Source organism: Hyla sarda, chromosome 2, assembly GCF_029499605.1.
Source record: "Hyla sarda isolate aHylSar1 chromosome 2, aHylSar1.hap1, whole genome shotgun sequence".
In the NCBI taxonomy this organism is placed as follows: Eukaryota; Metazoa; Chordata; class Amphibia; order Anura; family Hylidae; genus Hyla; species Hyla sarda.
Window position 1 is genome coordinate 12,210,985 of NC_079190.1, and position 24,722 is coordinate 12,235,706.

Sequence of the window (24,722 nt, forward strand, 5' to 3'; positions counted from 1 at the left end):
ACGATTATTATTATTAATATTATTACGATTATTATTATTATTATTAATATTATTATTATTATTACGATTATTATTATTATTAATATTATTACGATTATTATTAATATTATTATTACTATTATTATTATTATTATTACGATTATTATTATTAATATTATTACGATTATTATTATTAATATTATTATTACTATTATTATTATTGTTATTACATTTATCTTAACTTTTTAGTTTTTTCATCTTTCCCTATCCTGAGAAATAATATTTTCCTGCACCACTGACGGAGGTAAATTTTTTGCACAATAAGTATTTTTCGATGGCTCTATTGAATACCTGTTAAAACTTTTCGTGCGGTTTACCTACTTTTGCAAAACACAAAAAAAAACTTTTAAGAAAAGTTAACTGTGTGTCACCACATTTGAACCAAATTGTACCTGCCCTATCACAGAAAAAAAAAAAACAAGGCTTATACGTGTCACGCAGATTATTTACACGTCTATTCTATGTCTAGCTTCTGTATTGGGCTCACAAATCCCTCTGTTCTGCTGCTCACTCATTCTGACATCCACTGCTCAGGGAGGGGCGTGTCTAAAAACAAACACTGACCCGGCCCTGGTTCACCCTGCCTTCACTTCATCCCTGAGTCTGCTGTGCTGCGCTGGGTCTCTTCATCCAATCGCTGCAGGCTGCTCTGTAACCCCCTCCTTTCTGTTTTCATGCTGCAGTCTGATAGGACAGGAGTGAGCACAGAAAAGTGTTAGTCCACCCCTCACTTTCTGGTCTTTGTCCCGGGTCTGTGCTTCAGCTGGGACAAAGATAATTATTATTATTATTAGGATTATGTTCTGGATGGTATGGGGACCCCTTGTGGTCTTTTTTATTTATGATTTCTATAGTAAGGAGAGAACACTTTTTATGAAGTATATCAGAAAGGTGAATGTTTTGCCAAGATTTACAACATATAAAAAGTTTTTGATTCTCTCTGTGCCCATTTAAATGTTTCCCTCTATGGAGCTGTGTGAGGGCTCGTTTTTTGCGAGGCAAGTTGTAGTTGGTATTGGTACTATTTTGTGGGTAAAAACGACTTTTTGATAATTTTTTATTCCATTTTTAGAAAGCAAAAGGACAAAAAAATAAATAAACAACAACAATTCTTGCAATATTATTTTAATCATCTTTTAGGGTCTTAACCGCATAGGATATTTTTTATTTTTTCATTCTTATATTTTTTTTTATCACACGATGAATGTAAATAGTACTGTATTGTATTATGGACTACTAGGTGTACTAAAATGAGAAATGCCAGGGCATTTATAAGGCCCCCGACTGCCGGCAGATCATATCGGGAGAGACGTCAAAGGTGCGGTCGGGTGACAGACGGAGTCCCTGATTTAACCCCTTAAGGACGCAGCCCTTTTTCACCTTAAGGACTGAGCCCTTTTTCGCAATTCTGACCACCGTCGCTTTATGAATTAATAACGCGAAAAACGCTTTTACCGAATATTCTGATTCTGAGATTGTTTTTTCGTGACATATTCTACTTTATTTTGGTGGTAAATTTTCGGCGTTACTTGCATCCTTTTTTGGTGAAAAATCCCAAAATTTCATGAAAATTTAGAAAATTTAGCATTTTTCTAACTTTGAAGCTCTCTACTTGTAAGGAAAATGGATATTCCAAATAAATGTTATTTTTCTTCACAAATACAATATGTCTACTTTATGTTGGCATCATAAAATGGACATATTTTTGCTTTTTGAAAAAATTAGAGAGCTTCGAAGTAGAGCAGCAATTTTCAAAAAATTCATGAAAATTGCTAAATCTGAAGGGACAGATGTTACAGAACTATAACTCCCAGCATGCCAGGGCAGTCCAGGCATGCTGAGAGTTGTAGTTTGGCAACATCTGGAGGGCTACCGTTTGGGCACCACTGTAACAGTGGTCTCCAAACTGTGACCCTCCAGATGTTGCAAAACTACAACTCCCAGCATGCCCAGACAGCCTTTGGCTGTCTGGGCATGCTGGGAGTTGCAGTTTGGCCTTCCTAGTGGTTGCCACAGTAAAGATCGTTTTACTTTCACTTTCAATTCCCCCCCCACCGATGATTCCCTACCTGAGCCAGGATCTAGCAGTCTCTGAGCCAGGTCCCCAGGCATTTTTTCCAACCCCCTGTGCTGCGCTGCCATTGGACAGAACTCCGTTCTGCTAATGGCAGGGGATAGGAGGAGATCGCAGCTCTGCAACCTCATTCCTATCCCTTAGGCTGATCGGGGCTGTCGCTGACAACTCCGATCAGCCCTATTTTCCGGGTGATCGGGTTACCAGAGACCCGATCAGCCTGGAATTGGAGAAAATCGCATGTCTGAATTGACATGCGATTTTATCCGATCGCCGACATGGGGGGGGGGGGGGGGGGGTGAGGGGGACCCCCCGGGCGATGTGCCGGGATGCCTGCTGAATGATTTCAGCAGGCATCCCGATCCGGTCCCCAACCGGCTAGCGGCGGGGACCGGAATTCCCACGGGCGTATCCTTAAGGACAGGTTAAAGGGGTGCTCCGGTGGAAACATTTTTTGTTTTTGTTTTTTAATCAACTGGTGCCAGACAGGAACTGTCCAGAGCAGGAGAGGTTTTCTATGGGGATTTACTCCTGCTCTGGACAGTTCCTGACATGGACAGAAGTGTCAGCAGAGAACACTGTGGTCAGACTGGAAAGAACTACACAACCTCCTCTGGAGCATACAGCAGCTAATAAGTACTGGAAGGATTAAGATTTTTTAATAGCAGTAATTTACAAATCTGTTTAACTTTCTGGCACCAGTTGATTTTTTTCCACCGGAGTACCCCTTACATTTTTTTTTTCCTTTCTCTCTTTCTTTTTTTTTTGTATCTTTATGGGTGCTGCCATCTTGCCTGATATAGACAAGCTCCATGGACATGTGACCTTTTAGAAGTCATTCCACAGGGAGGGGCAGGCTGATCTGTGAGCCCTGTGGTGTCACCTTTTACTGTCATCATGACCAATTGTTGCATTTTTATTTTATTTTAAATGCAATGGTTGTTACACCTGGTCTTCTACGCATTTATTAGCCTTTTTCAAAAGTCAGAAACCTAGTGGATCCCACTATCTCTAACACAGGGCTGCTATGCCAGCCTTGGGGGCCTTGTGAGACCACTGACTGCAAACCATTGGCACCCAGAGGGGGCACAGATTGCTTCATAAAGGGAGGTGCCCCTCCCCTTGTTTACAATCAATACTGATGTCGTCTTTAAAGGGGTACTCCGGCCCTAAGACATCGTATCCCCTATCCAAAGGATAGGGGATAAGATGTCTGATCGCGGGGGTCCCACAATCTAGCATACAGCACCCACCTGTAAGCACTGCTGGAGTCTCTCCGTGTTATGCCTCCCGACCACGGGGACGGAGTATCGTGACATCACACATCCGCTCCCATGTGACGTCATGCCCTGCCCCCTCAATGCAAGTCTATGGGAGGGGGCGTGACGGCCGTCACGCCCCCTCCCATAGACTTGCATTGAGGGGGCGGGGCATGACGTCACATGGGGCGGATTCGTGATGTCACGATACTCCGCCCCCGTGGTCGGGAGGCATAAGACTTGGAGCCTCCAGCCCTTCCTGCAGTGCTCACAGGTGGGTGCTGCATGCTAGATTGTGGGACCCCCGCGATCAGACATCTTATCCCCTATCCTTTGGATAGGGGATAAGATGTCTTAGGGCTGGAGTACCCCTTTAAAGGTTCTAGAATTATCTCTGATTCTGGCTATTGCAGCATGATGTTGGCTGCCAATCCCATTTGGATCCTACTACTCCTGTGCCTGTGCCATCACGGCTTACCATAAAGTACTAATACATTGTGCAACACTGTGTAGATTGGTGCAACAGACAACATAAAGGCCAATGTAGCTTTAAAGGGGTTATCCAGGGAAAAACTTTTTATTTTTTTTTATTTTTAGATATCAACTGTCTCCAGAAAGTTAAACAAATTTGTAAATGACTTCTATTAAAAAAAATCTTAATCCTTTCAGTACTTATGAGCTGCTGAAGTTGAGTCGTTCTCTTCTGTCTAAATGCTCTCTGATGACACGTCTCGGGAACCGCCCATTTTAGAAGCCAATCCCCCCATAGCTAACCTCTTCTACTCTGTGCAGTTCCCAAGACAAGCAGAGATGTCAGCAGAGAGCACAGAAAAGAACAACTCAACTTCAGCAGCTGATAATTATTGAAAGGATTAAGATTTTTTAATAGAAGTAATTTACAAATTTGTTTAACTTTCTGGAGCCAGTTGATATATATATAAAAAAAAGTTTTTCCCTGGAATACCCCTTTAAGATAATGGTTCTATGTATGGGAAGAAATGTGTTTTTTTATGTTGGTTGGCATAGGTGGTAGATGTTATTGACCAATGAGTGATATGGGATTGTTCTGGATATCATGATCCGATAATGTGAGTATACCACGAAGATCAATACCCTGACATTGGCAAGGTAACATTCATAACCTACAGACTTTGATGTTAGATCAGTCATATAAAGAGGAGACAATTGCCTGGAATGCAGCTCAAGTGCAACACATTATAATGCTGAGCAGTAAAGCAGTAAGAGGTAAGTATATAATGTAAAACAATCCATACCTACATATGCAAAGGGGGAATCCACCCTTTGCGAACCTCCTTTACATCACTGATAGACATTGATAAATTTTACCTGCAATACCATGTCTTACCACTTGGTGTGCTGTTAGAAGGAAGTGCGTGTAGTACATTTCTCTACAGCTCCACCTAGTGCTGGAAAGTTGCAATACAGTAAAAAAAAATAAAAAAAAAATAAAAATACTGGCAAAATAGGAGACATTAAAAGGGGTACTCCGGTGGAAAACTTTTTTTTTATTTATTTATTTATTTTTTAATCAACTGGTGCCAGAAAGTAAAACAGATTTGTAAATTACTTCTATTTAAAAAAACTCTTAATCCTTCCAGTACTTATTAGCTGCTGAATACTACAGGGGAAATTCTTTTCTTTTTAGAACACAGTGCTCTCTGCTGACATCATGACCACAGTGCTCTCTGCTGACATCTCTGTCCATTTTAAGATCTGTCCAGAGTAGGAGGAAATCCCCATAGCAAACCTATGCTGTTCTGGACAGTTCCTAAAATGGACAGAGATGTCAGCAGAGAGCACTGTGCTCGTGATGTCAGCAGAGAGCACTGTGTTCCAAAAAGAAAAGAATTCCCTCTGTGGTATTCAGCAGCTAATAAGTACTGGAAGGATTAAGATTTTTTAAATAGAAGTCATTTACAAATCTGTTTTACTTTCTGGCACCAGTTGATTAAAAAAAAAATAAATAAATAAAGTTTTCCACCGGAGTACCCCTTTAATAGAGAATAGGGCAAACATATGCTGCTCTGGACAGTTCCTAAAATGGACAGCAGAGGTCAGCAGAGAGCACTGTGGTCATGACATCAGAGAAATCTAAAAAGTAAAGCCTTTCCTCAGTAGTATACAGCCCCTAAAAAGTACTGGAAGGATTAAGATTTTTTTTTTTAATAGAAGTAAATTACAAATCTGTTTAACTTTCTGGCACCAGTTGATTTAGAAAAACAAATATTCCACCGGAGAACCCCTATAACTAAATAAAATTGTTAAAAATTGTGCCAAAATGTGTAGTTCATGGCATAAACCAAACAAGGCTGGGTTCACACTACGTTTTCTCCCATACGGGAGCGCATACGGCAGGGGGGAGCTAAAACCTCGCGCTCCCGTATGTCACCGTATGCGCTCCCGTATGTCATTCATTTCAATGAGCCGGCCGGAGTGAAACGTTCGGTCCGGTCGGCTCATTTTTGCGCCGTATGCGCTTTTACAACCGGACCTAAAACTGTGGTCAATTTTACATGCAAGGTTTTAGCCCCACAGTTTGGTTCATGCTACATTTCTATGTTTTTTGTTACTTTTGTGTAGATGTTGGCGTGTCGTACATCATCACTTCATGGTCGGAGTTCCTTTTTGTTCTCTTTTGTTTTAGTTATCATCATGTGCATGCATTCAGTGCTGATCGGAGGCCAAGAACAAGCCACCTTTCTAATAAAGGCTCATGAGATGGGACTGACAGACGGGAGATATGTCTTTGTACCATATGACACTTTACATTACAGCCTTCCTTATAAAAACAACTCGTACCCCATCTTGGATCAAAACAGTAAACTGCAGGAAGCCTACGATGCGGTGCTGACCATCACAATGGACTATGAGGAAAAGTCATTTTATGATGCATTTGCCGAGTTCAAGGAGAAGGGAGAAATAAACACGTCTTTGGAGCCACAACAGGTGAGTTACAATAAGACTGTGCTGCCACCTAGTGAGCAAGTTATTGTGAGGATAAAGCTTAAAGGGGTTATCCAGGAAAAAACTTTATATATATATATATATATATATATATATATCTCAACTGGCTCCAGAAAGTTAAACAGATTTGTAAATTACGGTACTTCTGTTAAAAAATCTTAATCCTTTCAGTACTTATGAGCTTCTGAAGTTAAGGTTGTTCTTTTCTGTCTAAGTCCTCTCTGATGACACCTGTCTCGGGAAACGCCCAGTTTAGAAGCAAATCCCCATAGCGAACCTCTTCTAAACTGGGCGTTTCCCGAGACAGGTGTCATCAGAGAGCACTTAGACAGAAAAGAACAACCTTAACTTCAGAAGCTCATAAGTACTGAATGGATTAAGATTTTTTTTAATAGAAGTAATTTACAAATCTGTTTAACTTTCTGGAGCCAGTTGATATATATATATATATATATATATATATATATATATATATATATATATAAAAAGTTTTTTCCTGGATAACCCCTTTAAAGGGGTTCTCCACTGCCCTGTCTTCCGGAGCTCCGCTCGCAGCGTCCAGAAGTTTATTACTCCGGACGCTGTGTGCGGGCTTCCTTGTTCAAGGCCGCCCCCTCGTGACGTCACGCCCGCCCCCTCAACGAAAGTCTATGGGAAGGGGGCGCGACCGCTGTCGCGCCCCCTTCCCATAGACTTTCGTTGAGGGGTTGGGCGCGACGTCACGTGGGGTCGGGCGTGATGTCACGAGGGGGGCGGCCTCGAACACGGAAGCCAGCACACAGCTTCCGGAGTAATAAACTTTTGGACGCTGCGAACGGAGCTCCGGAAGACAGGGCAGTGGAGGACCCCTTTAAAGGAGTACTCCAAGGAACAAAACCCGTAGCCCATCCTTTCCCTCTCATCAACGTATTTAATTGTCTTAATATCATTCATTAGCTATATGGGGGGAGATTTGTCAAAACCCGTGCAGAGGAAAAGTTGCCCAGTTGCCCATAGCAACCAATCAGATCGCTGCTTTCATTTTTAAAAGGGCCTGTACAAAATGAAAGCAGCAATCTGATTGGTTGCTATGGGCAACTGGGCAACTTTTCCTCTGCACAGGTTTTGATAAATTTCCCCCATAGTGTAGTTTCCCCTCTTTCAGTTGTCACTTGCATGCAGGGAGTGAGGCAAATACGTCCTACAGTCATCCTCTGTGTCTCAAACCACTAGCTTAAAGCAGCCCCCACCCTCCTGAGAGACGCAGATGTGGTAGAGGGTCTGATGCAGGGTAGATGGAATTACCCTAGGGGCAGATGGCATTAACCACTTGTATTCGTGACGCCAGGGCGTGGTTTATCGTCAAGATCACCGGAAGGTATAACGCTAGATACTGGGCTAGGCACGGGGGCAATAATGACGCCGACGCCAAGTTACGGACAATGGTAGCTTTACTGAGTGACAGATGGAACAGTCTATACAGTTCAGCCAGGCCCACAGAGGTGACCAGTGACTTCAGAGACCTTAAGGGCTGGGGCTCGCAGTGGATTTGGACAATTTTGGTGCAGGCCACTCTGACTTGACAATAGATGACTGTGACTGACTTGACTTGAGACTGACTAAGCTGTGACTGAAGCTTACTCGTAGACTTAAAGGCTTGTGGCTGCTGGACTGACTTGAGGCTCCTATGGACTCCAAACACTCTCTAGGACTTGACTGCACTGGACATAAGCAAAAACCTAACTGGAAATCAAGAGAGTGAGCGAGCTCCTCCCAGGGCTTTTATGGGGAAGACTAGGAGGGGTCCCATAGGTCACCCTAAGGTCACATGGTCACTGGGTTACAATCACATGACGGATGTTCTTAAAGCTACAACATTTTATATACATTACATAGCATAACAATGACTGTACAATGGGAACAGATGTTTGGGGCCCAGGGGACACTGCAGGGAAGCTGCCTGACAGGGCAGCAAGGGTACAGGGGTACAACTCCTGTACCGGGCCACCACACAGACCACGTGGTTTCTATCCTGCACTGATGACTCATTCTCCTGCTAAGAGCTGATAGGTGTGTGTGCAGCCTCAGCCAATTAGACACTTAGTCTCTCTCTGCTGCTCAGAGCAGAAGGATGGGGGCTGCTCTCAGACATTATAGCCCCACCCCCTCATGACATCATGCCATGCCCCACCCCCTTAATGCAAGTCAATGGGAGGGGGCGTGACAGCCGTCACGCCCCCTCCCATAGACTTGCATTGAGGGGGTGGGGCGTGACATCATGAGGGGCCCGAGCTATGACGTCACGAGCTCCCGACACCGACTCCAGTGTTTGGAACAGTTTGTTCCAAACGCTGAGCAGCGGAGTACCCTTTTAAGCCTCCTCAGTACCCCATAAAATCTATCTAGTGTAAAACAGTAAATACTAGAGAAGGAGGAGGGGAGAGGAAGAGGGAGCAGCATCTTTTTCACCTTCCAGCAGCCTGTACTTCTCTTTTCCATGATTGTGAGTTCTCAGCGAGTGATCACAAACCACCGCAGTCTACGAAAAATCCACCTAGTGTAAAAAAGTAAACACTATACAGGGAGGAGGGGAGAGGTGGAGCGAGCAGCTGCAGCCTTCCTTTCTTTACTCGACAGGGAGGAGGGGAGAGGAGGAGCGAGCAGCTGCAGCCTCCCTCCCTTTTCATCAATCTGTAGTTATACTTTCCCCTTTTAGTGAGCTCTTTGTAAATATTCTTAAAGGAGTACTCCGCTGCTCAGCGTTTGGAACAAACTGTTCTGAATGCTGGAGCCGGCGCCAGGAGCTTGTGACATCATAGCCCCGCCCCCTAATAACGTCACACCCCCTGCCCCCTCAATGCAAGTCTATGGGAGGGGGCGTGACAGCCGTCACGCCCCCTCCAATAGACTTGCATTGAGGGGACAGGACGTGATGTCACGAGGGGGCGGGACTATGACGTCACAAGCTCCTGGCGCGGGTCCAGCGTTCAGAACAGTTTGTTCCAAACGCTGAGCAGCGAAGTACCCCTTTAAGCCTCCTCAGTACCCCATTAAATCTATATAGTGTAAAACAGTAAATACAAGAGCGGGAGGAGGGGAGAGGTGGAGCGAGCAGCTAAACCATTAGAAGGAGGGAAGAAGATCTACAATCTGCAGGTTATACACATTTCAGGACACTCTACCCATCTCTAGTGTTACTCTTATCCACAAGTATGGGGCTCAGCTGTAATAACACACACAGCACTCCTAGATGGGCGCTGTTCTTGGAGAGTAGCAGAGGTAATTTTGTCATTCTGAGGGTTCCTGGACAACATTACTAATTTTTTTCGCATTTCTACAGGTTTCCCCTCTATTTGGAACCATCTATAATTCCATATACCTAATGGCCAAAGCTATGAGCAGCGCATGGAAACAAGGGGCCTGGATCTCCGGAGCGAACCTTGTGACATACACCAAAAACTTGGATTATCCTGGATTTACTCACATGCTTTACACAGACGGGAAGGGGAACGGCCTCAGCAGCTTCGTGGTCCTGGACACAGATGGTACGATGAATCAGCTCTTCCCCACCTACTCGGTGGACATGGCCTCCAATATAGTGCGCTTCTTGGGAAAGACCATACGTTTTCCAGGCGGGACTCCTCCTGCTGCAGACTCCAGCTGTTGGTTTGATCCAGACACTTTGTGTATTGGAGGTAAGTCGTCCCAATGGGCATTCAGTGTATTTATGCAGACCAAGATGTGCCCATGCAGGGTTCTCCAGAGTGGGAACCTCCTTTATTTGCTTTCTGTTCTGACTCATGGAGGAGAAAACCTTGGAACCCATTTTAGGGTGGGTTCACACCCCGATTTGTCCCCACGGTTTCCGTGTACGGTTTCATAGTTGAAACCGTATGCAACTGTATAGGAAACCGTATTCATAGACAATGCATTGGAAACCGCGTGCAACCTGATGCATCCGGTTGCGTACAGTTTGTTTGTAATACATTTTTTAGTTATTTTTCCCCCATACTCGAATCCGTGTTCTACCACGGTTTTTAGTCCGGGTGAAAAACCGTATTGTAACCGTATACAGTTTTTGTAACATGGAAGTCAATGAGAACCGTAGTGAACCGTATGTGTCTACGGTTCAATCCGGTTTTCCCTATATGGTTTTTAACTTTGCACATGCGCATTTTGATTCTAAAGTAATCTAAATAGAACAATTGAAACTTTATTTAAAAAAGAACAAAAATCTTAAAACCGGAATTTGATTGAATTGTTAAAAACCGTATGAAACCGCATGCAACTGGGCACAAAATTTTCAAACCGTATACGGGTTCTTTTTATACACACAGTTGCATACAGTTTGGTCCTGTTTTTGAGGAATACGGTTTAGAGTAAAAAACCTGATAGAAAACCGTGGGGACAAACCGTGGTGTGAACCCACCCTTATGTCACCCTTGTACCCTAGAAGGAAATATGGAGTTGACTTAGGTGACCCTTATCTTTGAGCTGAAAAGAAGATGGCAACAAACACAACACTCACTGGCAACAAACACAACACTCACTGGCAACAAACACAACACTCAATGGCAACAAACACAACACTCACAAAAAAAGCAAAAACAAAAATTATGTACCATTGATTTAGAGCTGCTTAGTGGACAGGAGCAGGAACTTCTGTAGATACATTCCGTGGCTTCCTATGCCAATAGCGTAGCATGCCCCAGAAAGTATGTACAGGAGGAGCAGGGACACCTGTCATAAACAGGAGTCTTTAACCCTGTACACTATCTGAGGGACAAAACATACACTGTAGGAGCAGTAAATGTTGCTAATATGCACCTATGCATGAGGCATTATTGTTGACCTTTGGGCGGGCGCTCACAGGTGGTCTCAGTGGTCAGTACATTCACAGAGTGGTGAATCATGTAATAGGGGTAGAACAGTTACAGTGTAGGCTTCACTGCTTAGTGTACAGGAGCAGGGACTCCTGCCTTTGACAGGAGTTCCTGTTCCTGTACTAACGTTTTGGTTGAAATGAATGCCAATAGTTTTGGATTTGGACAGATCCAAATTATTTTGAAAGTTCAGAAGGAAATTGATTAATTCTGAACCACTTCACTCATCTCTAAATGGAACCTGTGCTGTCCAAACAGCTCCGCCATTGGCTTAGTTTCCATCGGTATTAAAGGGGTATTCCGGCTTTATAAATCTTATCCCCTATTCAAAGGATAGGGGATAAAATGTATGATCGCAGGGATCCCACCACTGGGGACCCCCACGATCTCGGCGCAGCCTCCGGCGTTCTGTGTCGGGCGCTGCCTCTGAGATGAGGACGTGACCCCCACATGAATGGAGGAGGCGTGGCGTCACGTCACTAGGGGCGTGGCGTGATGTCACATCCCTGTCTCGGAGGCAGCGCCCAGCACAGAATGCCGGAGGCTGCACCGAGATCACGGGGGTCCCCAGCAGCAGGACCCCTGCTATCCTTTGGATAGGGGATAAGATATATAAAGCCGGAATACCCCTTTAAGGATAAGGAATCTCAGTGAGTGGTGTGATTACATTTATCTGTGACTTACGTTTTTGTTTGCCCCCTGGTGAACCGAGACTGAATATCCCTATGCAAAAACCAAGGCGAAGCAGCACTTTCCAGATGATAAGCAGGTGCCCGCAGTTCAAACCAGCGGTACTGTATCAGGAACGTTGCGCCCTATGTGTGCCGGCGTATAACTCAGAGAGAAGAAATACATGGAGGGCCAATGAAAGGACCGTATGAGTAATGTGATCCTAACACGTCATGATGATCCACGTGCGCACTGAGGTGCAATGTCCATTGGCGGCCATGTTGGTTAAGGGCAAAAGTATGCCAATATCATAGAAGCAGCGAGAGCAAACAGTTTTAGTGATCGGTATACCTTTCCCATAGGGTTCTCTCAGCCCATGGATCACAGCAGTTTAATTGCGTTTTAGTACCTTCAAAGTCACCCGGGAACCATGGGAAACCCACAGTTCACCAGGGTTGCAAATTTTTATCGCAAATATCGGCACTTCGCGATTTCGCGAATATTTAGAATATGCTTTCATATATTCATTTTTTTGTGTTTTTTTCCACATGCAAATTTTTATGCGAATTTTCCATGCGAATTTTCGCATTGGAATAAAAAGTGAATGAATATAGCGAATATGCAAATTTCGCAGACATTAGACGAATAATCATCAATATATTCGAGAAATATCGCTACTTTGAATATGGCCCCTGCCGCTCATCACTCGTGCAATCAACATCCTCCAATCATGGATCAGGAGTGCGGGGAATAACTAGTATATAGTTTTAGGGACAGTGACCCCATTAGAGGCATAACCGCAAAAAAAAAAAAACGCAACACAACCGCGTAAATGTGAACAGGGGCAGATATTATACTGTAATATATATATTTAAAAAAAAAAAAAAAAAACAACATATCTGCTGAATAAAGACTGGCTCTGCTGCTTACCCCTGCTGCTTACCCCTCTCGGCAAAGTGTTTATCCATCCGCAAGTAAATCTATCCACTTTTTGCGGCTGGTGTATCTGTATTGATTAATAGTGTTGACCGCGAATATTCGCCATCACGCCCCCTCATTGAGGGGTCGGGGTGTGACATCATGAGGGGGTGGGGCTATGATGTCACAAGCTCCCGGTACCTGCTCCAGCGTTCGGAACAATTTATTCCAAATGCTGAGCAGTGGAGTACCCCTTTAAAAATATCTTGCTTGACATATTGCATTATGTGGACACAAATGCAATCCTAGGTTTAGTTTCTGTGTATTTTCTAACATGATGAATAAGAGTCTATCCAGAGATATAACCTTATTTTTACTATCATGGAGAAGATCCAGTGGGTATACCCTGTTGGAGAATGTCCATTCGATCAAGTGCCGCCTTAACTAGTGTTTCTGAGCCGATGATACACTTAGCCCGCATCATTTGGCTCCTAGGCAAAGACCTGATCATAGGTCTAGGATGACAACTATTAAAGGAGTACTCCCTTGGAAACTTTTTTTTTTTTAAATCAACTGGTGCCAGAAAGTTAAACAGATTTGTAAATTAGAAAAACTGTAGAAAAGCCAGCAAAAGCCAGCTGACGCGTTTCCGATCTATTGATCCTTACTCATTGATCCAGGCTATGAGTAAGGATCAATAGATCGGAAACGCGTTAGCTCTGTTTGGGACCCCTATCTTTTTGTGCAATATATTATATTTTTGATATGTGCATTGTTTGTCTGCCACCGTGAAGGTTTTTTAAGGAAGATACCTGAATAAAGATTTACAAATTTTTTACTTCTACTTGCTGGCTTTTCTACAGTTTTTCTACATGTCCGGAGGCAGCCGTGCAAGTCCCAGGTGAGCTGAGACTTTTTCTATTTTTCTAGATTTGTAAATTACTTCTATTAAAAAATCTTAATCCTTCCAGTACTTTTTAGGGGCTGTATACTACAGAGGAAATGCTTTACTTTTTAGAATTCTCTGATGTCATGACCACAGTGCTCTCTGCTGACCTCTGCTGTTCATTTTAGGAACTGTCCAGAGCAGCATATATTTGCTATGGGGATTTTCTCCTGCTCTGGACGGTTCCTAAAACGGACAACAGAGGTCAGCAGAGAGCACTGTGGTCATGACATCAGAGAAATCTAAAAAGTAAAGCATTTCCCCTAAAAAGTACTGGAAGGATTAAGATTTTTTAATAGAAGTAATTTACACATCTGTTTAACTTTCTGGCACCAGTTGATTTAAAAAAAAAAAAAAAAAGTTTTCCACGGGAGTACCCCTTTAAAGTGTAAAACCGAATTGATGTCCTTGGGTTTCACATATAACTATTAAGATCAGGAACAAGAAGGAGGTCCAGCGCAGCTTCTCACAGAAATGCGGCTTTATTGTATCATGCAAATAACACACAGTACATACACGGAGGTGGCGCGTTTCGGCCGGTGGCACCCGGCCTTGGTCAAGGCCGGGTGCCACTGGCCGAAACGCGTCACCTCTGTGTATGTCCTGTGTGTTATTTGCATGGTACAATAAAGCCGCATATCTGTGAGAAGCTGCGCTGGACCTCCTTCTTGATTACCACAAGGTGAATCCGCACCTGTCCGTGCTGCAGCGAGTCTATGCCGGGTGAGCTGATCCTACTCTTTCTTTACTATTGAGTATTAAGATGGTTACTTTCAATAGTCACTAAGGTGTCGAGGAATTGTACGGAAGTGTCAGAGAATGTCAAAGTGAACTTCATGTTAAATATTCATACTGTTCATGTTCCATGAATCTATACTGTTGAGAAAATGGTTAAAGGGTACCTCTCATCAAAAAAACTATTGATATATTATAGATTAATGTATGCAGAATAACTTCACAATTGCATGTTATTAAAAAATATGCTTCTTTCTATTTAATTTTCCACTTTGAAGAAATGGCCACTAGGGGTCTCCCTACCAGTCCTGGCAGCAAGCATTTCAGACTCATGCTGGAGTCCTAAACACTACGAGCTGCCAGTCTGCTTTGTTCACAAAGGAGAACACTCAGAGCTGCCAGCCTGCTTTGTTCACAGCCTGTTTGGCTGTGAACAAAGCAGGCTGGCAGCTCTGAGTGTTTAGGACTCCAGCATGAGTCAGAAATGCTTGCTGACAGGACTGATTGGGAAAAATACAATAGAATGAAGCATATTTTTCATTAACATGCTATTGGAAAGTTATTCAACATTCATTAATCTAAAATATATCAAAAGTTTATTTAATGAGAGGTACCCTTTAAATTCCTGTAGATCTGTGGCACTCTCTTAGATAAAATCAAGACGTGAAACAGCTGGACCAAATTAAAAAGAAATTATTATTTATTAATTAATTAGGCAAGATTACAATGAAACATGTGTATACATAGCATCTCCCAAATATCCTACCGGCATATGCCATTTGATCAGATAACAGCACTGTCTTTTATAGTGTAAATTGTCCATAGTTCAGCCAATCCGGAGACAAAAAAAACAACTTCTACCTTGTATAGTCTTCTTATCTTATCTACATATGGGTCTTGGCAGGGCGTGATGATATGGGCGTATTACACTCATAAGCAAAATTTAGAAGGAGTACATTTTGTAAGAAAGACAAAATCCTCATGACAAAGCAAAGTGTAATTGTTTAATTGTCTCTTAAGAATCAACTTGATATTATACTCGGGAAAGGTGGTAGAAATTCATTGATTTCTTTAACACTTTCCAGATGAGGAAGACATCGTCTATGTGTCTCCACAACCCCAGCAGAAGGCGTAGGTTGGGGCGAGGTTAGTCCCCATAGCGGTACCCGCTACCTAAAAAAAAAACTGATCATTGAATGAAAAGTAATTGCAAGTCAAGACAGTTCAGTGATCCCTCAACTTACAATGGCCTCAACATACAATAGTTTCAAGATACAATGGTCTTTTCTGGACCATTGTAACTTGAAACCAGACTCAACATACAGACAGTCCAGATCTGTGAAACGTGTCAATGACTGGAAGAACCAACCAATCAGAATGGGCATTTCACTGGTAAAACCCCTGTATTCTTAAAGTGCAAGCACTGACTGGTGTCTGGTAGCACCCCCTACAGTACAGGGAGGTATTACATGTTCTGTATTCTTTACCTATATTACTGAAGTGTATACACTGACTGGTGTCTGGTAGTGCCCCCTACAGTACAGGGAGGTATTACATGTTCTGTACTCTTTACCTGTATTACTTAAGTGTATGCACTGACTGGTGTCTGGTAGCGCCCCCCTACAGTACAGGGAGGTATTACATGTTCTGTACTCTTTACCTGTATTACTGAAGTGTATGCACTGACTGGTGTCTGGTAGCGCCCCCTACAGTACAGGGAGGTATTACATGTTCTGTACTACTATTTACCTGTGACAGGGATAGTTGCTCCAGATGAGGGCGGCTCCATTTAAACATTTTTGGGACACTGTGTGTACTGTACAGGACCCTGAAGAAGCTCCTGTCCTCTACATAGACAGTGATTACAGCTCCCAGCAGATCTTTCTTACTTTTATATATATAAGGATTTGCTTTATCTTAATTACTTATCTACTAATTTTTCCTTAATCCTCACTTTTACCTATTTTTGGATGACATTTTGGGGCTTCAGAACCAATTACCAGGTTTCCATAGAGTTATGGTATCAACAATGGTCGTCCTGGAACCGATTAATATTGTAACTTAAGGGACCACTGTATATAGCCTAGATAAGATGAAGTCTATTTTAGCTGGAGAAAAATCGTGCTGTGTGGCATCCCAAACCGCCTCAACACCTCTGTCCTTGGGATGAAATAAATTCAACTTTTTTCATCTTTAATTTTGTTTGGAGTGCTGCAGTCCTCTTTTGTTACTTGAATATCCCTATCAACATGTTTCATACACCCCGGGGAACTCTTGTATTGAATTTGTCAATTGCTCAGAAAAATGATTTATTATTAAAGGGGTTCTACCGTGCTGACAACTTATCCCCTATCTAAAGGATAGGGGATAAGTTGCCTGATTATGCGGGGTCCCGCCGCTGGGGACCCCCGCGATCTCGCACTCAGCACCCCGCTCTCATCAGGCCCCGGATCGAACATCGCTCCGGGTCTGATAACTGCTCATCACGGGGGCCGGAGAATCGTGTCGTCAAGCTTCCGCCCTCTCAATGTAAGTCTATGGCAGGGGGTGAGACAGCTGTCTCGCCCCCTGCTATAGACTTGCATTGAGGGGCGGAGCGTGACATCACACGGGGGCGGAGCTGTGACATCACGATCACCGACCCCGTCATCAGACCCAGAGCAGATGTTCACTCCGAGGCCTGATGAGAGCGAGATCGCAGGGGTCCCCAGCGGCGGGACCCCGATCGATCAGGCAACTTGTCCCCTATCCTTTAGATAGGGGATAAGTTGTCAGCACGGTAGTACCCCTTTAATGCATTTTGTAAATGTTAGGTTTTAGTAGGTTGTGTGGTTCTGTGATGAGATGGTTCTACTCATGGGCCTCTATGTTGAATTATCTTTAATCATTTGCTCTCTGATCATTTGCTCTCAGTGATAGATCTGGACTATTTAATTTTGGGGGAAATTCAGACCAAATCGGTTTCTAAACTGTTCTAAACTGATTTACTTATCTCTAAATAGATCCCGTCTTGTCTAGACAGCTTTGTCCAGGACTCCGCTGTTAGCGCCTCTGTTCATAGGACGGTATCTGATCAGTCATATTGCTGATTCAGGGTTGCATGGTGATGGTTCTGTGGTGAATATAGATGTTCCACCTGGATGTCTTGTTAGCCTTGCTACTCTTGCTTTTTTGTTTTGGACATTGACCTTACACAGAGAAGACTAAAGCTCTTACGAATTGTTCTGCAGCTTCTTGAATGAAATGTTGCAGTTTACTGTAGACCGACACCTCCTGCTAAGATTTGTACCAAGTCTGTTCAAAGTAGAAAAAAAGAACCTCAGAGACTCCTACAACCTTAGAGACTGTTAGCCAGCCCTTAGAGACTGTTAGCCAGTGTAGTGACTGGTATAGGGGGGAGACATCAGTGTAGTGACTGGTATAGAGGGGAGATATCAGTGTAGGGACTTAAAGAGGAGGAGACATCAGTGTAGTGACTGACACAGGAGACATCAGAGTAATGACTGACACAGGAGGAGACATGAGTGTAGTGACTGACACAGGAGGAGACATCAGTGTAGTGACTGACACAGGAGGAGACATCAGTGTAGTCACTGACAAAGGGGGAGACATCAGTGTAGTGACTGACACAGGAGGAGACATTAGAGTAATGACTGACACAGGAGGAGACATCAGTGTAGTGACTGACACAGGGGGAGACATCAGTGTAGTGACTGACACAGGAGGAGACATCAGAGTAATGACTGACACAGGAGGAGACATCAGTGTGGTGACTGACGCAGGGGGAGACATCAGTGTAGTGACTGACACAGGGGGAGACATCAGTGTAGTGACTGACACAGGAGGAGACATCAGTGTGGTGACTGACACAGGGAGAGACATCAGTGTAGTGACTGACACAGGAGGAGACATCAGTGTAGTGACTGACACAGGGGGAGACATCAGTGTAGTGACTGACACAGGAGGAGACATCAGTGTAATCACTGACAAAGGGGGAGACATCAGTGTAGTGACTGACACAAGGGGAGACATCAGTGAAGTCACAGGCTCAGGGAGAGACATCAGTGTAGTGACTGACACAGCAGGAGACATCGATTTAGTGACTGGAACAGTGGGAGACATCAGTGTAGTGACTGACACAGGAGGAGACATCAGTGTAGAGACTGAAAGAGGAGGAGACATCAGTGTAGTGACTGACAAAGGTGGAGACATCAGTGTAGCGACTGGCACAGTGGAGAGACATCAGTGTAGTGACTGACACAGGAGGAGACATCAGGGAAGTGACTGACACAGGGGGAGACATCAGTGTAGGGACTGAAAGAGGAGGAGACATCAGTGTAGTGACTGACACAGGAGGAGACATTAGAGTAATGACTGACACAGGAGGAGACATCAGTGTGGTGACTGACGCAGGGGGAGACATCAGTGTAGTGACTGACATAGGGAGAGACATCAGTGTAGTGACTGACACAGGGGGAGCAATCAGTGTGGTGACTGACACAGGGGGAGACATCAGTGTAGCAACTGACCCAGGAGGAGACATGTGTAGTGACGGACACAGGAGGAGACATCAGTGTAGCGACTGACACAGGAGGAGACATAAGGGTAGTGACTGACACAGGAGGAGACATCAGTGTAGTGAATGACACAGGGAGACATCTGTGTAGTGACTGACACAAAGGGAAGACATCAGTGTAGTGACTGACACAGTAGGAGACATCAGTGTAGTGACTGACACAGGAGGAGACATCAGTGTAGTGACTGACACAGGAGAAGACATCAGTATAGTCACTGACAAAGGGGGAGACATCAGTGTAGTGACTGAGAAAGGGGAGACATCAGTGTAGTGACTGGCAGAGGTGGAGACATCCGTGAAGTGACTGACACAGGGGGAGTGTCAGGGTTCGGCAGGCTGGAGGTGGATCCTCTGTGTCAGAGAGGGATTGGCGTGGACCGTACCGGTGGACCGGTTCTAAGTTGCTACTGGTATTCACCAGAGCCCGCCGCAAAGCAGGATGGCCTTGCAGCGGCGGTAGCAACCAGGTCATATCCACCGGTAACGGCTCAACCTCTCTGACTGCTGAGATAGGCGCGGTACAAGGGATTAGGCAAGAGCAAGGTCGGACGTAGCAGAAGGTCAGGGCAGGCAGCAAGGATCGTAGTCAGGGGCAACGGCAGGAGGTCTGGAACACTGGCTTGGGACATACACAAAACGCTTTCTCTGGCACAAGGCAACAAGATCCGGCCAATCAGTGAAGGGGAAGTGAGGTTATATGAGCAGGGAGCAGGTGGAGGCTAATTAGACTGATTGGGCCAGGCACCAATCATTGGTGCACTGGCCCTTTAAATCTTAGAGAGCTGGTGTGCGTCCTAGAGAGCGGAGCCGCGTGCGCCAGAACGTGACAGCCGGGGACTGGGACAGGTAAGTGGCTTGGGATGCGATTCGCGAGCGGGCACGTCCCGCTATGCGAATCGCATCCCCGTCATTAATGTCAGTGCAGCGCTCCCCCGGTCAGCGGGTCTGACCGGGGCGCTGCAGAGAGGAGAAGGCCGCGAGCGCTCCGGGGAGGAGCAGGGACTCGGAGCGCTCGGCGTAACAGGAGACATCAGTGTAGTGACTGACACAGGGGGAAGACATCAGTGTAGTGACTGATACAGGGGAAGACATCAGTGTAGTGACTGAGACAGGGGGAGACATCAGTGTAGTGACTGAAACAGGGGGAGACATCAGTGTAGTGACTGACACAGGGGGAGAAATCAGTGTGGTGACTGACACAGGGGGAGACATCAGTGTAGTGACTGACACAGGAGGAGACATCAGTGTAGTGAATGACACATGGGGAGACATCAGTGTAGTGACGGACAGAGGAGGAGATATCAGAGTAGTGACTGACACAGGAGGAGACATCAGTGTAGTGACTGACACAGGAGGAAACATCATTGTAGTGACTGACACAGGGGGAGACATCAGTGTAGTGACTGACACAGGGGGAGACATCAGTGTAGTGACTGACACAGGAGCAGACATCAGTGTAGTGACGGACAGAGGAGGAGACATCAGTGTAGTGATGGACAGAGGAGGAGACATCAGAGTAGTGACTGACACAGGAGGAGACATCACTGTAGTGACAGACATAGGGGGAGACATCAGTGTAGTGACGGACACAGGAGGAGACATCAGTGTAGTGACTGACACAGGGGGAGACATCAGTGTAGTGACTGACACAGGGGGAGACATCAGTGTAGTGACTGACACAGGGGAAGACATCAGTGTAGTGACTGGCACAGGGGGAGACATCAGTGTAGTGACTGGCACAGGGGTGGGGTCATTACTGAAGGTAACAGGTGTGGTGGATCACCGGGTGAATGGCGATACCACGGCTGTAGCAGTGAAAGTGGTGGGGTTGGATGGTATTAACTAGGGATCGACCGATTATCGGTATGGCCGATATTATCGTCCGATAATCACGATTTTGGGCATTATCGGTATCGGCAATTATCTTGCCGATAAGCCAATAATGCCCCGCCCCCCGCACCGCCCCCACCGCACCGCGACCGCCACCCCCTCGACCCGCCGCACCGCACCGCGTCGCACCCCCCACCGTGATGCTAGGCGGTATACCGTTATGGATTTTTTCCCATACCGCTATACCGGTCGGGCCCCTCCCCCACCCTCCGAGTGAATAAAAAAATTAAACTTACCCGTAATGGGGGTGGTCCAGGCCATCCTTCCTTCATGTAGTGTCCGGGGGCGTTCCGGGTGGAGGGTGGTCCGGTCCGGGCTGTCCTTCTTCTCCTACGGTCATCTTCTCCACTCCGGGCAGGCTCCGGCCTAGTACGCTGCATAGACGCCGCTACGCCGTGACGTCAGGTGCGTCGCTGCGCACGGGCGTCACTGCGCAGCGACGTCTATGCAGCGTACTAAGCCGGAGCCTGCCCGGAGTGGAGAAGAGGCCCACCGGAGAAGAAGGACAGCCCGGACCGGACCACCCTCCACCCGGAACGCCCCCGGACACTACAGGAACGATGGATGGATGGCCCGGAGCACCCTGGCAGGTAGGGGAGAGAAGCGGGTGGTGGCGGTGGCGGCCTATGGCCCCGCAAAAGCCACTGCAGATCATTGATTTAAAGCGCCCGCTTTAAATCAATGATCTGCAGCGGTGTCGCAGGGGGTTAAATAGCCGATAACTTATACCGGAATATCGGTATAAGTTATCGGCCCTAACCTGCACCGATTATCGGTATCGGTATCGGCCCTAAAAAAACGATATCGGTTGATCCCTAGTATTAACCCCTGGTGCAAAATGTTGTTAACCCCTAGTGTTCGTGACACCAGCATGTGGTTGTTTGGTGTAGGGCACCGCCGACAACATACCCAAAATGGCATATATAGTAAATGAGAGTCCAAAGCAGGTTTTGATGCAACTGGCACTTTACTGAAGAAGGCTCTATTGCATTTCTTACATTCCTTCCACAGAGGTGACCGGGACACAGGGAACCTCTCAGGTTTGCTAGGACGTATAGTGTTAATAATGATGATGCGGCCACTGTGCTACTGTTATGACTTTGGTAGGGACATTGGAGACTTGACTTGTAGACATAGAAGACTTACAGATTAGATGTGGCTGCAGGTTTGTAGGCTTTGGCCTAGCTGGACTGGACTGAACTTGTACAGGACTGATGCTTGATTTGCTTGCTGGAACTAAAGTGAGCGAATGTGGAGACTACAGCCCCTTATCTATCAGTGGGCTGGACTAAAGCCCATTGGTAGCTGGTTGCCTGTGTCTCTGGAACTCTGGGTATCATGTGATCACATCGCCCTCGATGTCTGTCCCCTTAGGGAGTGGAGCAAAATGGCCACTGGGCCGTATGCAGTCCTGAAGCATTACATACAATGTCCAATTCAAGGCTGATGAAACGAAGTTACACCTGCTGTGATCTCTCTATTAATGCTGGTACTACAGCTCCCAGCATGGAGCAGAGTGTGCTCCATGTTGGGAGTAGTAGTACCTGCAGATAAGGACACATAACAGTGGGTGTCACTCCTGACACCCGATGCGATCGTCCTATCTATTGCAGAGATGGAGCGGCTCTATACAGCGCTCGCATCTGTGCACTATACTCCGGCCAGTCATGTGAATAGAACATCACTCATTCATATTTCCCTCAGAGTTGGGATTGGCTGCAACCATCCGGCCAATCACAACTCTGGGCGGAAAATATGAATGAGTGATGTTCTATTCCCATCACTGGAGTATAGTGCAGAGGTGTGAGCGCTGTATAGAGCCGCTCCGCATCTCTGCTATATTAAGGACGATTGCATCGGGTGTCACGACTTACACCCGGGGCGATCTGTCTATTAGTACAGGTACTACTACTCCCATAATGGAATAGTGTGTTCCATGCTGGGAGTAGTAGTACTACCTAAAAAATGGGAAAAAAAAGTGAAACACACACACTTTATCAAACATGTATTAAAATTTCATTATAAAAAATATTAATTTCATTAAATACATTTTTTTTTCATCACCACTGCATTCTTTTTTTTTTTTTTTTTTTTTTTTTGGTACTCAACAAATTTTGGGTACCAAAAATACGCCAAAGGGGCCAAAAATGTAATTTCCACTCAAATTTAAAAAAACGCCAGAAAAAACACAAGAAAAAAAATGCTGTGGCGTTTTTTTTGGCGTTTTTTTTCTTGCATTTTTTTGGGCCACAAAACAGCATCATAGTCTTGTGCAGGGCCGGACTGGAAATGAAAACCAACCCTGGAAGTGATTGCATACCAGCCCCACAGCCAGATTTATCCCTTTACAATAGACTATATATCTATCAAGGAAATAAATCACTACTGTATTTAACTATATTGGAGCCAAATTACTTATATTTACATATATATGTGTGTGTGTGTGTGTGTGTGTGTGTGAATATTATCACTATACATATTACCATCATACTGTTACTGACCAAATCCTGTATACTGAGATCAATAATACCAATAATACCAGTAAACAAGGGGGAATATTATTACCATACATATTACCATCATACTGTTACTGACCAAATCTTGTATAACAAGATGAATATTACCAATAATGCCAGCATACAAGGAGGAACGTTATTACCATACATATTACAATCAAACTGTTACTGACCAAATCCTGTATACTGATACCAATATTGCCAATAATACCAGAAATATGCCCTCTATACAGTGACCATATAGTGGTAGATATCAGCTCTACACAGGCTCTGCAGACCATATAAGTGATTGCATACTGTTACATCCTGTGATATCTTATCTGATCGGTGTTGGTCACTTTCCATCCGGCTCAGACTGTCATGAGGATTTATTCTAGCCACAACTCGTCTCGGCCTCACAAATATTTTAGACTCCCACTTTTCCAGCACCTGTAGAGCGCTATACAATAATAATAACCTAATTAGTGTCCTACACAGTAGAGTAGGTAGATATGTGGGTTGGGTAGGTAGGTAGGTAGGTCCCCCCCCCCCCCCTCATTAAGTACAGTGCTCAAAATAAATAAATAAAGGCAACACTTAAACAACACAATGTAACTCCAAGTCAATGACACTTCTGTGAAATCCCACTGTCCACTCAGGAAGAACACTGATTGACAATCAATTTCACATGTTGTTGTACAAATGGAACAGACAACAGGTGGAAATTATAGGCAATTAGCAAGACACCCCAATAAAGGAATGGTGGTGGCCACAGACCACTTCTCAGTTCCTATGCTTCCTGGCTGATGTTTTGGTCGCTATTGAATGCTGGCGGTGCTTTCACTTTAGTGGTAGCATGAGACGGAGTCTACAACCCACACAAGTGGCTCAGGTAGTGCAGCTCATTCAGGATGGCACATCAATGCGAGCTGTGGCAAGAAGGTTTGCTGTGTCTGTCAGCGTAGTGTCTAGAGCATGGAGGTGCTACCAGGAGACAGGCCAGTACATCAGGAGACGTGGAGGAGGCCGTAGGAGGGCAACAACCCAGCAGCAGGAGCGCTACCTCCGCCTTTGTGCAAGGAGGAGCACTGCCAGAGCCCTGCAAAATGACCTCCAGCAGGCCACAAATGTGCATGTGTCCACTCAAATGGTCAGAAACAAAGGGCCCGATGAGGGCCCGATGTCCACAGGTGGGGGTTGTGTTAACAGCCCAACACCGTGCAGGACGTTTGGCATTTGCCAGAGAACACCACATTGGCAAATTCCCCACTGAC

The 24,722-nt window shown here is 45.1% G+C and overlaps 1 protein-coding gene across 1 annotated transcript in view; it reads left to right on the forward strand.

The window, feature by feature from the left end:
- The first annotated feature begins 255 nt into the window (after window positions 1-255).
- The window catches only part of LOC130358232 (retinal guanylyl cyclase 2-like), a 95,904-nt gene continuing 71,437 nt past the window's right edge, over window positions 256-24,722 (forward strand). The window contains exons 1-3 of the mRNA XM_056561165.1: window positions 256-283; window positions 6,038-6,339; window positions 9,677-10,031. Coding sequence (XP_056417140.1) covers window positions 6,046-6,339; window positions 9,677-10,031 — 649 coding nt within the window. The 5' untranslated portion in view covers window positions 256-283; window positions 6,038-6,045. The remainder of the gene's footprint in view (window positions 284-6,037; window positions 6,340-9,676; window positions 10,032-24,722) is intronic.